General features: G+C 39.1%; 2 protein-coding genes and 2 pseudogenes across 2 annotated transcripts in view; 2 read left to right on the forward strand and 2 right to left on the reverse strand.

The window, feature by feature from the left end:
* SLC6A13 (solute carrier family 6 member 13) overlaps positions 1-15,875 on the reverse strand; it is a 70,887-nt gene extending 55,012 nt beyond the window's left edge. Inside the window, exon 1 of the mRNA XM_012438936.3 lies at positions 15,807-15,875. Coding sequence (XP_012294359.2) covers positions 15,807-15,813 — 7 coding nt within the window. The 5' untranslated portion in view covers positions 15,814-15,875. The remainder of the gene's footprint in view (positions 1-15,806) is intronic.
* Positions 4,237-6,315, forward strand: LOC105707871 (X-linked retinitis pigmentosa GTPase regulator-like; annotated as a pseudogene).
* Positions 9,659-16,046, reverse strand: part of KDM5A (lysine demethylase 5A) — a 99,964-nt gene continuing 93,576 nt past the window's right edge. Inside the window, exon 28 of the mRNA XM_012438934.3 lies at positions 9,659-16,023. Coding sequence (XP_012294357.2) covers positions 15,817-16,023 — 207 coding nt within the window. The 3' untranslated portion in view covers positions 9,659-15,816. The remainder of the gene's footprint in view (positions 16,024-16,046) is intronic.
* Positions 11,062-12,921, forward strand: LOC110568524 (uncharacterized; annotated as a pseudogene).

Below are 16,046 nucleotides of genomic sequence, written 5' to 3' on the forward strand. Positions count from 1 at the left end.
TCTGTGATAATACTGTTATGCAGCAGTAGATAATAAATACAGTAAATACACACATTTGTAAAGTTGTGTTTGCTATTAGAGGTTTTGGAATGACTATATGTACCTATCCATAGAAATGCAAAGCATTTAAGAAACTTAAGAAATGCAGTCAACAGAGCAATAAAGAAACTTGGCATTCCTCACACCAATCAATTCAAAATGTAACAAAGTTAATGACATAAAGAATAAAACTATGATAGTTTTAAGCAAAATCATGGAGGTATTTTTATTATCTTGTAATGGGGAAGGTCATTCTAAGCACATCAGGAAAACCAGGAATTATAAAATAAAGATATTAAGTTTACATCATAAAACTTAACTTTTATAATTAAAAAAAACCTATAAATAAGGTTAAAAGACTAATAACAATGTGGTCAAAAATCTGCAACACAAGACAAAGAAATAATGTCCTCAATATACATAGCTCTTAAACATCAAGATTCAGTATAATGCAAAACTGTACAGCCATTAAAAACAATACAAATCTATATCTATGGTCATGTACAAATGTTCTCATTATTAAGTGAAAGAAGCAAGTTACAAAGCAGTACATGGAGTGTGATCTCATTTATGCAGAGGTGTACACAGTTGTATATATGCATACGTAAATATACAGAGTTGCCTGAAAGTAAATCTTAACTGGTCATTTTGGGGTAGATTTTTTTTTCATTATTTCTTTTTTAAATAAAAACAAATGTGCATGCACTATTTGTTTTTTTGAAGAAAAAAGAAATATATTTTCCAAAAAAAGTTTTAGAAATGTTTGTGTACCTATGAAGCAAAAGTACATTTATTTGGCAGAGAAGTGAATCAGACAGCAAAACCTCTAGTGAGGAAACACCAGTATGAAAGAGTAAGGAAAATAACTTCCAGGATGGAATCAACACCAATACATGCAAGCATTACTGAAGACATCATCTCGGGGAGAATGTTCCTGAGGTATCTCCCAGCTAAAGGGGAAAAAAAGAAGACTGGAGATATTTTAAAATAACTTGGGGAGAGAATGGTAGGCCATTTTGAATATGATACTAAAATGTATAAAAGGAAAATAACAGAATGGTCTATGTCTTACTGGTGACAGATCCATACACTGTATGGATGGGAGCCATAAATATGAAAAATATGTAAGATATACATAATTCTTAAAAATCATTATGATTTCTCATTATGCATTTAGAACTATGGTTCTCAACTCTGGCTACATATTAAAAATCTGCTGAGAGCTTACAAACAAAATCCTGTTGTTTAGGTCTAGAAAAGGCAACTAGAGATACTCGGATTAATGGCCACCTAGGGTTGGGAGTAGAAACAGGGACTGACTGAATAGACATGAAGTTTCTTTTTGGGTGATGGAAACATTCTGAAGTTTGTACGATGTGGTAAGGGTTGTACAATTCTGTAAACCTACTAAAATCATATATTAAAATAAGTAGATTTTGTGGTATGTAGATTATACTTCCATCAAGCTGTTAAAAAAAATACTGATACTTCAGCTCCCTGTGAGATACTCGCAATGAGATTGGTCTAGGATGGGGAGTGGCAGGTATGATTTGTTTTTGAGGCAATCTCCTCCTGTCTCCAGGCTGGAGTGCAGTGGCGCCATCTTGGTTCACTGCAACCTCTGCCTCCCAGGTTCAAGCGATTCTTGTACCTCAGCCACCCGAGTAGCTAGGATTACATGCCTGTGCCACCACACCCAGCTAATTTTTGTATTTTCAGTAGAGACGGGGCTTCACCACATCGGCCATGCTGGTCTTGAACTCCTGATGTTAAGCAATCCCCCTACCTCGGCCTCCCAAAGTGCTAGGACTACAGATGTGAGCCACTATGCCTGGCCAAGGTATGGTTTGTAAAAGCTCTCCAGGTGGTTCTGTTGGAGGACCACCAACTCAGTTATCTGAAACCATTTTACAGAATTACATGTTATGAAGGCTAAGCCCTTTGAAATAGAGAATGTACAAAGCTTTTGAACAACTTTGGTTACCACTATGCACCTCCGACTGTAGAAATGGAATTCTAACCATGGTCATTGTGAACTCTGTCTTGCTGGGGTGATTATAGGCATGTACAGTTGCACCTTTCAGAATTGTAGGTTAAAAGCTAAAAGGATATTTTGAATATATATTTAAGATGGATATGAAGTTGAAATTGTCCAGATAAACCCAATGAGGAAGGTGAAGGGATTCAAAATTATAGCCCACGAGAAAAAAAAAATTATATTAAACTAGAGGAGTTGGGGATGAGAGGTAGAGAAGTAGAGATAATCACTATCCTTAAACGTTGTAAGGTTGCCTAACACATGCAACTGAACTAGTTCTTCATTTTCTCAAAAGAACCAGGATTGATGAGGCTACAGAAAGATAGATTTCAGGTCTTTATAAGGAAGATCTTCATGATAACCTTGTTCTAGGCGTTGTGTCAGATCCTGGAGATATATTCTATAGTGACTAGACTCTAGTGGTCCTCAAACTTTGGCGTGCATCACAATGACCTGCAGGACTTGTTAACAACATAAGTTGCTGGCCCCACTCCCAGAGTTTCTGATTCAGGAGGTCTAGGGTAGGGCCTCCTAATTTGCATTTCTAATGAATTCCCAGATGATGGTGATGATGTCCATGCAGAAATGTCACTCTGAGAACCAGTGTCTAGAGCTCCAAGAAAGGACACCTAATTCAGATTACATATAGAGGAGTAACCCAAAGGACTTCTCAAAGGAATTTGGGTATGAGCTGAATTCTGAAGAATGAGAAGGTAGTAAGGAGAAAGGTAGTGAAGTTACGGCACTCCGAACACAGAGAACAACAGGGGAGCAATAATGTATAGGAAGGAACAAAGGCACGAAACAGCATTCCTTCAAGCTATCTGTTGAATGTTTACGCAGAGTATTGTTCTAGTTGCCATGTATAGAGAGAGAAAGGAAACAAAACCTCTGCTCTCATGGAACTTTTACACAAATATGAAATATATGGCAAAGTCTCCTAACGGACTAGAATAGGCCATTGCGAGAGAGAACATGGGGGCCTCTGAAGAGGTAGCATTTAAGCCGACATCTTAAGAATCAGCTGAGGCTGTTGAGAGATGCTGGCGAAAATAACCAGGAAACCACAAGCCTCCAGCCCAGCTGTGAAACCACCATCCACCAATACCAAAGAGGTAAGGAAGAGAAAGACCCTGTCTCAACCTAAAAGCACTATCAGGGTTTCCAAGAAAATCTCTAAAGGAAAAGGAGCCTCCTCCAGGGGAGTTGCAAAAAAAAAAAAAAGGCTCTACAAAAAAGCACTATCAAAGTTCCCAAGACAACCTTGAAAGGAAAAGGAGCCCTCCGGGGGAGTTCCAGAAAAAAAGCCTCTACAAATAAAGACCACTGCTTCAAGAAAACTTAAGGGAGCAGGTCACACTATCCAGCCACTGTGACCAGCCAAATGAGGAACTCAATCAAAATGAGTCACAGGAGGACCCAAAGAGTGAGAACCTCCACCATCTCCAGCATCTCCCTGAGAAACCAGTAATTCTGGGGCAAGGTCAGAGTCCTTGGATCTGAAAAGTCTCCAGAGGTCTAACTCCAGATATATAGCCAACAGGGTCTAGAGTATATTTAACACCCAGCAGGGTACGCCCCATGGTGATGAAAATAAGACTGATACAATAGACTCTGGTGACTTGGGGGAAAGGGTGGGAGAGAGGTGAGAGATAAAAGACTACATATTAAATTCAGTGTAACTTCTTAGGTAACGGGTGCACCAAAATCTCAGGAATCAGCACTAAAGAACTCATCCATGTAACCAAACACCACCTGTTCCCCAAAAACCTACTGAAATACATTTAATAGATTTAAAAAAAAAATACAAGTGGAAATGTTTGACAGTTGATTACAAGAGCTCAGAAACAAACCATGGGCAGGTGACACTGAGCTGAGAATCATTTGAATAAAAGTAACTGGGAGTGGACTAGGACATCCATGTTATATAGAGAAGAGCCCGGATTACACCATTTCAAAAGGTAACCAGAAAAGTAGGCTGATTAAAGAGCAGCTAAAGAGAAGAAAAATTAGGAGGGCTGTTTGTTGACTTAGGGGAGCGTGGAAGTCTGGAGTTTCACCATGAGGAATAGGGACGCTTCTGCGGCCCGCGTGAGGACAAAGTGGCGGCCTTAGCCCAGATCAAGCAGTTCTCGACAGGCTGCCTGAACCACTTTGGCATGAGGGAGCCTGAGGAGCTAATGCCCGATTCAGGTGCTGTGTTTATATTTGGGAAAAGTACATTTGCTGAAAATATTGCTGGTAAATTTTGGTTTAAAAATGATGTTCCTGTACACCTTTTATGTGGAGATGAACATAGTGCTGTTGTTACAGGAAATAATAAACTTTATGTGTTTGGCAGTAACAACTGGGGTCAGTTAGGATTAGGATCAGAGTCAGCTGTCAGCAAGCCAACATACGTCAAAGCTCTAAAACCTGAAAAAGTGAAATTAGCCGCCTGTGGAAGGAACCACACCCTGGTGTCAACAGAAGGAGGCAATGTATATGCAACTGGGGGAAATGATGAAGGACAATTGGGGCTTGGTGACACTGAAGAAAGCACCACTTTTCATCTAATTAGCTTTTTTACATCCCAGCATAAGATTAAACAGCTCTCTGCTGGATCTAATACTTCAGCTGCCCTAACTGAGGATGGAAGACTTTTTATGTGGGGTGACAATTCCGAAGGACAAACTGGCTTACCAAATATACCTAATGCCTGTGTCCCTCATCAAGTGACCACTGGGAAACGTCTCCTGGTTCTCTTGCGGATATTACCATTCAGCTCTTGTAAGAACAGATGGTGAGCTATATATATTTGGAGAACCTGAAAATGGAAAGTTAGGTCTTCCCAATGAGCTCCTGAGCAATCACAGAATACCCCAGATGGTGCCTGAAATTCCTGAGAAGGTGATCCAAGTACCTTGTAGCAGAGAGCATAGTGTGGTTCTCACAGAGAATGCTGTGTATACCTTTGGGCTGGGACAATTTGGTCAGCTGGGTCGTGGCACTTTTCTTTTTGAAACTTCAGAACCCAAAGTCGTTGAGAATATTGGGGATCAAACAATAAGTTATATTTCTTGTGGAGAAAGTCAGCTCTAATTTTTTGAAGTTTATAGTTAAATTGGTTGCTTGTGGTGGATGTCACATGGTAGTTTTTGCTGCTCCCCGAGAAGAAATTGAATTTGATGAACTAAATGATACTTGCTTATCTTTTCTGACCTTTGGCAATTTAACCTCAGGAAATTTACTGCAGAGAACTCTATCAGCACGGATGCGGTCAAGAGAGAGGGAGAGATCTCCAGATTCTATCCATTGATAAGAACACTACCTCCAGTAGAAGGAACTCTTGACCTTTCTGCTTCTTTCCCCCCAATTAACTCTTTCCATGTTGTTCTGAGAATGACCTCCTAGAGAGAATCTTACCTGAAGAGGACCTCATGCAGCCAGAGGAACCAGATAATTTTCAAGTTGAAATGACCAAAGAAGCAGAGATAGATAATTTTTCAACTATAGGAAGCCTTGGAGAAACTACTGATATCTTAAACATGACACATATGATGAGCCAGAATTCCAATGAAAAGTCATTAAAATTGTCACCAGTTCCAAAACAAAAGAAACAGCAAACAATTGGGAATCTGACGCAGTGTACAGCTCTTACTGAAAATGATAATAGTGATTAATGTGAAGAGATGCCAGAAATGAAAGAAGGGAAAGCATGTAAACAACATGTGTCACAAGGGATTTTCATGATGCAACCACCTACGATTATGGAAGCATTTTCAGATGAGGAAGCAGAGATCCCAGAGGAGAAGAAAGAAGTAGAGGATTCAAAAGGAAATGGAATAGAGGAGCAAGAGGTAGAAGCAAATGAGGAAAATGTCAAGGTGCGTGGCGGAAGAAAGGAGGAAACAGAGATCCTATCAGATGACCTTACAGACAAAGCAGAGCATCATGAATTCCCTGAAACTGTAGAAGCAAAACTAGAAGATGTGGATGAGAAAATTAATGTTGAAAATCTGGAAAGCCAGAAGAAAACTGTGGGAGATGATGAAAGTGTTTCTGCAGGTGACCACAGTAAAACAGAAGGAGCAGAAAGAGCCAATGATAGCTCAGCTGAAACCACTGAAAAGAAGAAAAACCAACCTAAAGGAATAGGCCATTTTTGAATACAATGAAAACCCAAAAGGAACCATGCTTGATCAGCCAAAAGCAGTTCATTAGAAATCCTAGAAAATAAAGAATCAACACCAAGCAAAGACATGAAAAAAATGAAGCTTTTTCTATTCAAAAGGGTGCCCTCGAACAGTGAGCCGCTCCCAGAGATAAAACCCTTAGAAGATCAAATCATTTTAAAAAGCGATAATAAAGATGCCGACCAGAACCACGTGAGTGAGAATCATCAGACTATTCCACCAGCAAACACAGAGATCAAAATTCTGTACAGTACTATAAATATATATGTTTTCACATCACCAAGCATATTGTCATTTATACTTGAAAAACATTATAACTTATGAAGGAAAGTTTCTGATAGTAGTCTTTTAAAGATATGTTAATATGTTTTATTTGATCTCAATCAGTGTGACCAGTTTTGATACTTATTTATGCTAATACTTTTGATATGTCATTTCAAAATATGCGTATCTCAAATTCTCCTTCAAGTGTTGTGGCCTTAACTGTTCAGTGTTGCAATAAAAAGTATATTTTTATATGTGGAAAATTGAAATAAGATATTTCTTGGTTTCTACTAAACAATTTTACTTCTTTATAATTTTATAAGGCAATATTTGCAATCTCATGACACTATCAGTTTTCAATGTATTTGCAGTTTCCACAAAGCTGAGGTAAAATTGTTTATAATGAACATATTTTAATAAACTGTATCTAGTCAGTTCCACTGTTAAAAAAAAAAAAAGAGGCCGGGCGCAGTGGCTCAAGCCTGTAATCCCAGCACTTTGGGAGGCCGAGGCGGGTGGATCACGAGGTCAAGAGATCGAGACCATCCTGGTCAACATGGTGAAACCCTGTCTCTACTAATACAAAAAAAATTAGCTGGGCATGGTGGCGCGTGCCTGTAATCCCAGCTACTCAGGAGGCTGAGGCAGGAGAATTGCCTGAACCCAGGAAGTGGAGGTTGCGGTGAGCCGAGATCGCGCCATTGCATTCCAGCCTGGGTAACAAGAGTGAAACTCCGTCTCAAAAAAAAAATTAGGAAAAGGTAGTGGCTAAGAATTCAATGAAAGAGGTTTTAAAATGAGGTGGATAACAATTTCAAATACTAAAGAGAAGTCAAGTAAAAATCAAGTGTCCACTGGGTCTAGCAATGTGGAGTTCACTGACATCAGGAGGGGAACTTTCAGTGAAATAAGAGTAGAATCCAGATTACAACTGGCTGAGGAGTGAAAGCTAAATACAGAGAAAAGATGGGGCTTGGCTACAAAGTAGAAAAAGAGAACAGGAAAGACAGACAGGTTCAAGGGAAAATATACAGGACAGAGCTAAGCTCTCCTATTCAGTACAAAGCTTGAAATTATATGCTAAACAAGAAAGAGGAGATACTGAAGATAAAGGGCTGATAGAACAAGGTCTCTAAGGAGTTACAATGGATAGGATTCACTGATTTGCTCATTCACCTATACTTTCATAGTATTGACCAGAGGACAGATACCTCTTCTGGGACAGACAAGGATGATACAGGCAACTAAGGAGGACTCTTAGAAGCTCTCCTGTTAGCTTCAATTTACCTGTTAGGAGGTTAGGCCTCTGCTGAGGCAGCAGAGGTGACAAGCCAAGTATTTGACAAGAGGTAAAAATCTGAAATAGTCTTTAAGACTGGAAGAGGTTGCTGGACCACCAGGGCTGCTAACCTGCAAGAGCCTGCCTCTACTTGAGTCAATCTGTGGTACTACCAACCAAAACATATTAACATATCTTTAAAAGACTACTATCAGAAACTTTCCTTCATAAGTTATAATGTTTTCTCTCATTAAATGGGGATGTGGACTATATAACCTCTAGTGTTGTCTTTAAATTCTATAACCTTTTTAGGAAGAAACATCCTTAGAAATCATCTATGTTCTTACCCTGTTGAGGGGAGGGGCTATAACTTAAGTTTCTTTGTGACTAACCTGCATATAGTAGGAAACCAAGGTCCATAATAGCTAAGCAACATAAGGGGCCAAACAGAGCTAAAACCCAGATTATTTGATTCCTAAATCCAGTGTTCTTTACATTATGTAATTCTAGGGTTCTCATCTGGGTTTTTGGAAATCTTTTTTAAAACTAAAGAACATTTTGATTTCATCCTATGTCCCTGACAACTTCAAAAGGGTTCCTTAATACAAGGTTTACCAGCTGGGACCACTGAGCCATTTCTAAAACTTCTTGTGGTGCCTTTCTTTCCCCCACTGACAAGATGCACAACCTAGCTCCAGAGATAAGGATAGGGAACAGCTTCACCTAATAAAGAAATTTCATAGAACTTTACTAGATAGAAATATCAAATCAAGTCTTTCTTCCTACCAGAGTAGAGTAGAAATACTTTCAAGAACAAGTGAAAAGGGGTGAAGAGAGTCAAATTCCACAATCACTGTAGTTTATTCATATAATAAAGTATTTGCATTCTTTTGTACTGCTCCATACTTTTATAATGCGTAAAATGTTTCATCATATTCCAACTAATGGTTAAGCTTTAAATGAAAGTATTCTGAATCTTCCATTTATTGTTATCAACCACAATTTTGATACCCCCCAAAAAACACTTGATTTAAACTGAGAGGGTCCTAAATATTTTTTTTTTTTAAATGGACTTGCCACCTTCAGTGGCAAGAGAATTATTTCCCCAGAGATAATCAGATTTCCCCCACTACCCCTGCTCTTTCAACCAACCCTCCTCCTAACATACACAGTTACATATTTCATGAAACTGTTTGAGACCAAGTTCACTGCAAGCAGAGTCTTAACATTTTCAGAAATGATCTGTCCTTCATACCTGCATAAGCTGGGATCCTTGGCAATGGGGAAAAGGTGCCATTTGCTTCTCTGCAGTAACTTGGGGTGTGTGAGCTTTAAGGAGACAAAGAGAAAAGGAAAGCATTTCCTTGTTTTCCCTATTAATGGTTTGTTGCAAAGAGATTAATTTCTCAAGAACCAAAGGTGAGGAAATGTGTTGGTCATCACAGGATTCTTGCTGGAAACATACCAGGTGAAATCTTCAGGAATCACTTCACACTCCAAAAACCCTATTCTCAGCAATGATAATAGGCTAATCACACCACTGAGCAAATTATTTCAGCTCAGTTCTTTATTTTATAGAGAGCAAATGAAATTAGAAACTGCTTTGGCACAGGTTAAAGGTGGCTACTATATACTCACTAGTTTTCCTCAGGATTATCAACACTCATTACCAAAATGTCCTTTTACTTGGTTACCATTTAAAGTTGCCACTAATGTCAATGACAGGGGGTAGGGGTTAGGGCGGGGAACTTGAGCATACACAAAATGTTTTAAATCTTTTAGGTGTAAAATGTTTTAAATATTTTAGATGTAATTAACCATATCTAATATTCTTTCAGAAAACAAAAGAAACACAAAACATGCTCAAAGATCAAGAAATCGGGTTATATTTTTTGGAAGGCACCACCAATTACCCTGATAAATTGTAAATAAATATGTAAGGGAATAATCAATGGGGAATCTTGAGGTTTACAAGACATTGCTGTTTAGACCACTTGGAGTACTGCAAAAGAAAGAACAAGCAAGATACAGCTTTAATAACCCATCATATCCTTGCCCAGTGCACATCATTTGTTGCATAGTGGTGACTGGATATGATCCAGGCCAAGAGAAGATGAAAATTCAAAAAATACATTAACATCCATTCTTTCTTTCTCATACTACAGTATGAGATACCAGCTGGCACATTCATATCCAAAGAAGTAATGATACACTTTAATTGTGAAGAAAAAAAAAAGGAGGAATTTCAAATTGAGTATTTAAGGACTGACTTACTGTAAAAGCAACCTTCTACACACATATGAAGCTAATTCACACGTGAAACTTTATTGAACCTGGTTATATGTGGGACTTCAACAGCTCAATTTTTCCACAATTTACACTTTTCAAATCCCACTCCAAATTGTCACTTTCTCCTTTAAAAAGTGGCTAATGCCATCCTTTGAGAGGTTTTCTCAGTTTTTCTTTTCATCCTCCTACTGTAAGCACTGGCTGATATTCACACAAATGTACTACAGAATTAAAATACTGACAAGCAAGGAGTTTCTTTACATGCACTGAATTGCATCCAAAATCCAAAAATGAAGAAACACAAAAGAACAGATATTTTTTTGGACACCTACTAAAGACAACAGTAGAGAAGAACAGTGGTAAAGCACAGGTAAAATCATGCTAATCTTACAGGTCTGTCAGCCTTTGTTTTTTTTCAGACAGAGAGAGAGAGACAAAGACTGACTTGCTGTTGCCCGGGATGGACTCAAACTCCGTTTCCAACGATCTTCCCACTTCAGCCTCCTGACTACCAGTGCACTCCACTGCACCTGGCTGCCATGTTTTTTTATTATTAAAGTACATTGTGGGCAATCAAAGGTTTAATGTTTGCCTTTTCAATTATTGAAAGTATGACATGCAGTAATTTATAATTTTACTGAGGCACAAATTTGAATCATGCAGGCAAAGCTCGTGTGCAGCAGCTTGGTGAGGAAGTCCCGCATCTACACATCAACATGGCTTTGTTGCAGTACCTATCAGGAAGCAAAATAAACATCTGTGGGAGGAAGATGTCCTGTCTTCTCCCCCAGCTAGAAAGCTAACTACTAGTGCTATACTTGTACTTCTAAACTCGGGGATCTCCACAGTTCTAATCACTTAGCCTTTAAGAATATCAGATTAAAGTATATAAGTGGTCAGGTCAATACGACAGAAGAAAGTAGAATGTTTAAAAGAACCAGAAAAAAACATCTGTAGAATCTAAAGTACCTACACGGATGGAAAAATCTACAGACACAGAGGAGGACAATGTAACCAGAACAGGATATAGTGACAAAACCACCCAGTTTCCATCAACTTACAGTGAGCTAGGCGCTGAGCAAACTGAAGCAGTTCATCATTCTTCTCCCAAAGCAGCTACCCCTAAGACTACTATCCCACCCTCCTCACCACCTCCAACAGCTGTCTCACCAGAATTTGCCTATGTCCCAGCTGACCCAGCTCAGTTTGCTGCTCAGATGTTAGGTAAAGTTTCATCTATTCATTCTGATCAATCTGATGTTTTAATGGTGGATGTGGCAACCAGTATACCTGTTGTTATCAAGGAGGTGCCAAGCTCAGAGGCTGCGGAAGACGTCACGGTGGCTGCTCCTCTTGTGTATCCTGGAAAGGTACTAGAAGTGCACGTTGTGAGCCAAACATCTGTCCATGTAGATTTGGGTTCTCAACCCAAAGAAAATGAGGCTTAACTATCAACGGCTTCCTCAGTCCCCGTGCAGGATGAACAAGAACCTCCTGCTTATGATCAAGCTCCTGAGGTCCCTTTGTAGGCTGATACTGAGGTTATGTCAACTGTTCGTATATCATCTATCTATAATGATATGCCTGTGACTGAAGGAGTTATGTCGAGCAACTGCCAGAACAAATAGTTATCCCTTTCACTGATCAAGTTGCTTGTCTTAAAGAAAATGAACAGTCACCACCAGTTAGTCCCAAACCTGTAGCAGAAAAAACAACCTCTGGCATGTCTAAAAAATCTGTAGAATCTGTAAAACTTGCATAGTTGGAGGAGAATGAAAAATATCTCTCAGTATAAATGGAGGCAGAAGCAACAGCTCTACTCTCAGATACATCTTTAAAATGTCAGCCTGAGGTAACTGCAGAACCAACCCCTGGATGCAGAGGGCACTATCAAAATAGGCTCTGAAAAATCTCTGCACTTTGAAGTGGCCATCACTTCAATAGTCTCTGACAATACTGGGCAGAAGGAGTCCGGGGAAAACTCCGCACCCCAGGAGATGGAAGGCAAAACTGTGCTCTCTGGGGAAGCTGCAGAAGCAGTGCACTCAGGTACATCTGTAAAATCATCTAGTGGCCCCTTCCCTTCTGCTCCAGAAGGTCTTACTGCATCAGAAATCAAACCAGAAGGGGAAGCAACAGCTGAGTAAGGTTTGATGAAGCCAGCAATGGCAGCAAGTGAACCAGAACAGCCACCACCATATTCCAACGACCATATTCCACCACCATATTCCTTTATTGCCTGATAAGAATCAACAAAGTCACTCATCACCGCCACCTGCACCTTTCTCCCAAGCAACCCTCTCCATATCTAATCCTAAGGATCTGCAGTTTCCGCAGCATCCACCAACAGTCACTTCTCCAATTTATGTGATGGACGACACAAAGAAGATCAGTGCCCCACCTTTTATCTTAGTAGGCTCAAATGTTCAGAAAGCACAGGAATGAGAACCTCTTCCTGAGCATGCTGTTGTTTCGCACTCAGACGCCTTGAAGAGATATGCTGCAGTGAAAGTGCCCATTACTGTTCCTACAGATGGGAAATTCCAGAAACATAATCTAAGTCCCCACAATGCTAATCCTCCAAGTGGACAAGATGTCCCCAAGCCAAAAAAGCCCTGTTTTTCTTTCTGTTGCTTTCCCAGTAGAAGATGTAGCTAAAAAAAGTTCAGGATCTGATGACGAATGTGCTCCCTTTGGAAGTTATGGTATTGCTGGGGAGATAACTGTGGCTACTGCTCACAAAGTTCACAAACCAGAAACTGAAAACTGATCCAGCAATGATGCTGTTTGAAGGGTCAACATTCAGGGAGGGGTCTGCCACCAAGTATAATGTATCAATAAACTTCATGCAAGCATAAAAATAAAAAAATAAAAATATCGAAGGCCTACCATTTTTCCATTTTTCTTTCTGTAACCTTTGCCAAGATAATTTATAATGAAGGTAGTGAGAAACACCTTTGAAATAATTAAACATGGAAGTTAAAATACTAATGGTGAAGAACTGCAACTCCAGTTGCACTTTAGAGGAGATAAGAAGGGTAGAAAGACATTTTAAATCATGTCTTAATACAAAATATTACAACACAGAAGAAGGGAGCAAGTTGTAAATAAGTAATTTCCTCTAAGTGAAAATAATGCTATATATTAGAACACCAACATTTCTTTAAATAGACGAATCTCGTTTCGTTAATTCCAAAACTACACATTTGTGTTTTTTGTTTTGCCATTAATTTCTGCCTTCTGTTCTTCTTGGCCTTGGTCTAAACCTGTCAAGTCAGACCAAATCCTCCATGACTTTCAAGTAAATACAAAAAATCCCATAGTATCAATGAAAAGATATATTTAAGTTTCGAAATGTCAGAAAGTAACTGGAAGTTATTCATACTTTCTCAGCACCCTCATAACTCTCCACCGATGGTGGAATACTTAATGGAAGACTTGGAAGGAAAAATAAAAATTTTAAATTGTATTCCAGGCATCCGTCACTTAAAATTACATTCAATTTTTAACCCACAAGTATCTGAAGACTTTTATAAAGACCAAAAGGCAAAAAATATTGTGCTTTCTTGTATAACATCAACCAGATGAAATTCTTAATTGATAATCTTTAGTTTGACAAAACAAAAACTTATGAAATTGGTGAATTAGTTACCTTGCAATATTCACTGAAATCTTGGATCATACACACACTTGAGATGAGACCTCAAGATGCATGCATAGTAATACTAACAAACCTCTGAACAAGTCAAACGTTATACAATATTAAGAAAAGAATGACTAAAAAGTAGGTAGTATGAACCACAGAGAAAACATTTACAGGAATTGGATTTTATAAGAAAACATCTGCTTTTTTTGTCATAAGATGCCTTTTGAGTTAAATCTCATACCCACTCAAACTGTAACTGGACAGTACATTTCACTTCTAGTTACTAGAAGACATTTCTTTAAAAGAGACTGGGGCAAAAAGGGAAGAGACTATAAGCTGTTGCTAGGTCCACCCCAATCCCCCCTTAAAAGGAAAACAGATGAATTTAAGTCAAACCACAGATTTTTAAACCAAAATAAAGATACCAGACAATGAAGACAAAACACTATTTTTAGTCTTTTTTTTTTTTTGTCCTTTAAAAAAATTAGTCCCCTTCTATTAAGAGTTTACATACAGCTTACCTAATACCTTAAGAAGAACAGAGAACATAACAGGAGGGAAGAGGACACAGCACCATAGTTTCAAACATTCACACACAAAAGAAAAACAGCCAGCACAGACTAGAGTGAGACCAAGTTTCCCAGCAGACAGGGACAAGTCCCAACACACAAAGGAAAAACAATTATCTATTTGAACAAAAGCAAAATAGAAGATCTGGTCAGCCTGGGGCAGAGGAGGGAGTGCTAACTCCTTGTACAAGGAAGGAATGGGATTTTTTTTTTAAAAAAAGCAAAGAAGAAAAAGCAAGCCCCCAAATGGGTTTTTGATGTTGAAACTCTGTCACATACTGCTGGTAACAGTAAATATATATATTTATATATTCATATATGTATATTAAAAAAGGAAAAATAATCTATTTATAGAACAGTCAGTAGTCAGAGACATTTAGAAAAAAGTAAAAACAAGTCCTTTTTTTTCTTTTTAAAAATGGATTTACTAAAACAACTTCATCACCCAGAGGTACTACAACCCCCATCCTCTGATGAAGCCATGGTGTTATTCAACAGCATCTGCTGTGGGCTGTAGTTAGTAATTGCCAGTGTTGGAAACAGCAGACATTGGGGTCAGGGCTGCAAGGCAAAAAGCTGTTATTTGCTGGTCTTGCTCATGGCCATGCCTGAAGCCTGGTGTCTGGAATACTTGTGAATGAAGTTTTTCCCAAAAAGCATGCATCACTGTAGTTCAGTAAGATAGTATGACTCATCATCGTCATCGTCGTCGTTTCTTTTTTGGCAGAAGCCTGGATCCACGTACCTGCTCTTTCCTAAAATGTAGACCCAAGACAGCAAGATTTTTCAAAGCCAAAAAAAAGGCTCCTTGCCTTGTAGTAGGTTCTTCTCCCCAGAATCCAATCTAATCAGATTTCTGAACTAGATGACATCCTCATCCTTACAAAGATAAGGTGACCTGCCCCAGATGGTGAGAGGTTCTCCTATTTGGGGTGTTCTTCTAGCACAAACAAGCACAAATATCTGAGGTCAATAGACTGATATCATTCCTTGATGTCTAACAGAAATAACTTTGGCCCTGTTACTCCTAGTTGTATCTTTAGGGCATTAAGTACCAGGTAATAATGGAAAACCCTCTCCAACTATCCCAATGAAGGAGATCCAAGCAATTAGCACCTTCAGGTGGTGCTGCTCCTAAGTTGTAAGCCTCTAAGTAATATCAACTGGACATAAGCCACATCCTACATGCCCTGTTAGCACATCAATGTATTAATACAAACCAGCCACCCTAGAGCTCAATCAAGCATCTGGCCTTAATGCAATAAACCACACTCGAAGGAGACATGAGTTGAAATATTGGCTGCTGTACCAAAGAAGACACCCTCTGCAAAGATATGTTGATAGAGAATGTAACCCACAGAGTCCATGCAAAGAGGAAGCCAGCACTAAAATGACTTTCTCTGAAGGCCATTCATCTTTGGAAGCAACATTTCAAGTGGATATAAACCACTCTACTTGATGACTAAGGTCTCAATGTGGTCCATTTTCCCCCGTGTCCCAAACTAACCAAGCATCTGCTAACTGGTCTCTTTAAGATCCTCCATTGGTAGTTTGTAGCTCATTATGAAGGAAGGAGGTGTTGCTTGACCTGGGCTATCTGGCCCCTGCTTCTTTGCACAGTTTATACAGATGTAATCTTCATTTTCAGCCATTTCTGGAGATACACCCACACAAACTTGATGAAACCACTCATCACAGCCACCATCACATTGTACCCAGTCTACCTGTAGGAAACAAGATTGGGGAA

Source organism: Aotus nancymaae, unplaced genomic scaffold, assembly GCF_030222135.1.
Source record: "Aotus nancymaae isolate 86718 unplaced genomic scaffold, 86718_ANA_hifiasm-v0.15.2.pri h1tg000016l, whole genome shotgun sequence".
In the NCBI taxonomy this organism is placed as follows: Eukaryota; Metazoa; Chordata; class Mammalia; order Primates; family Aotidae; genus Aotus; species Aotus nancymaae.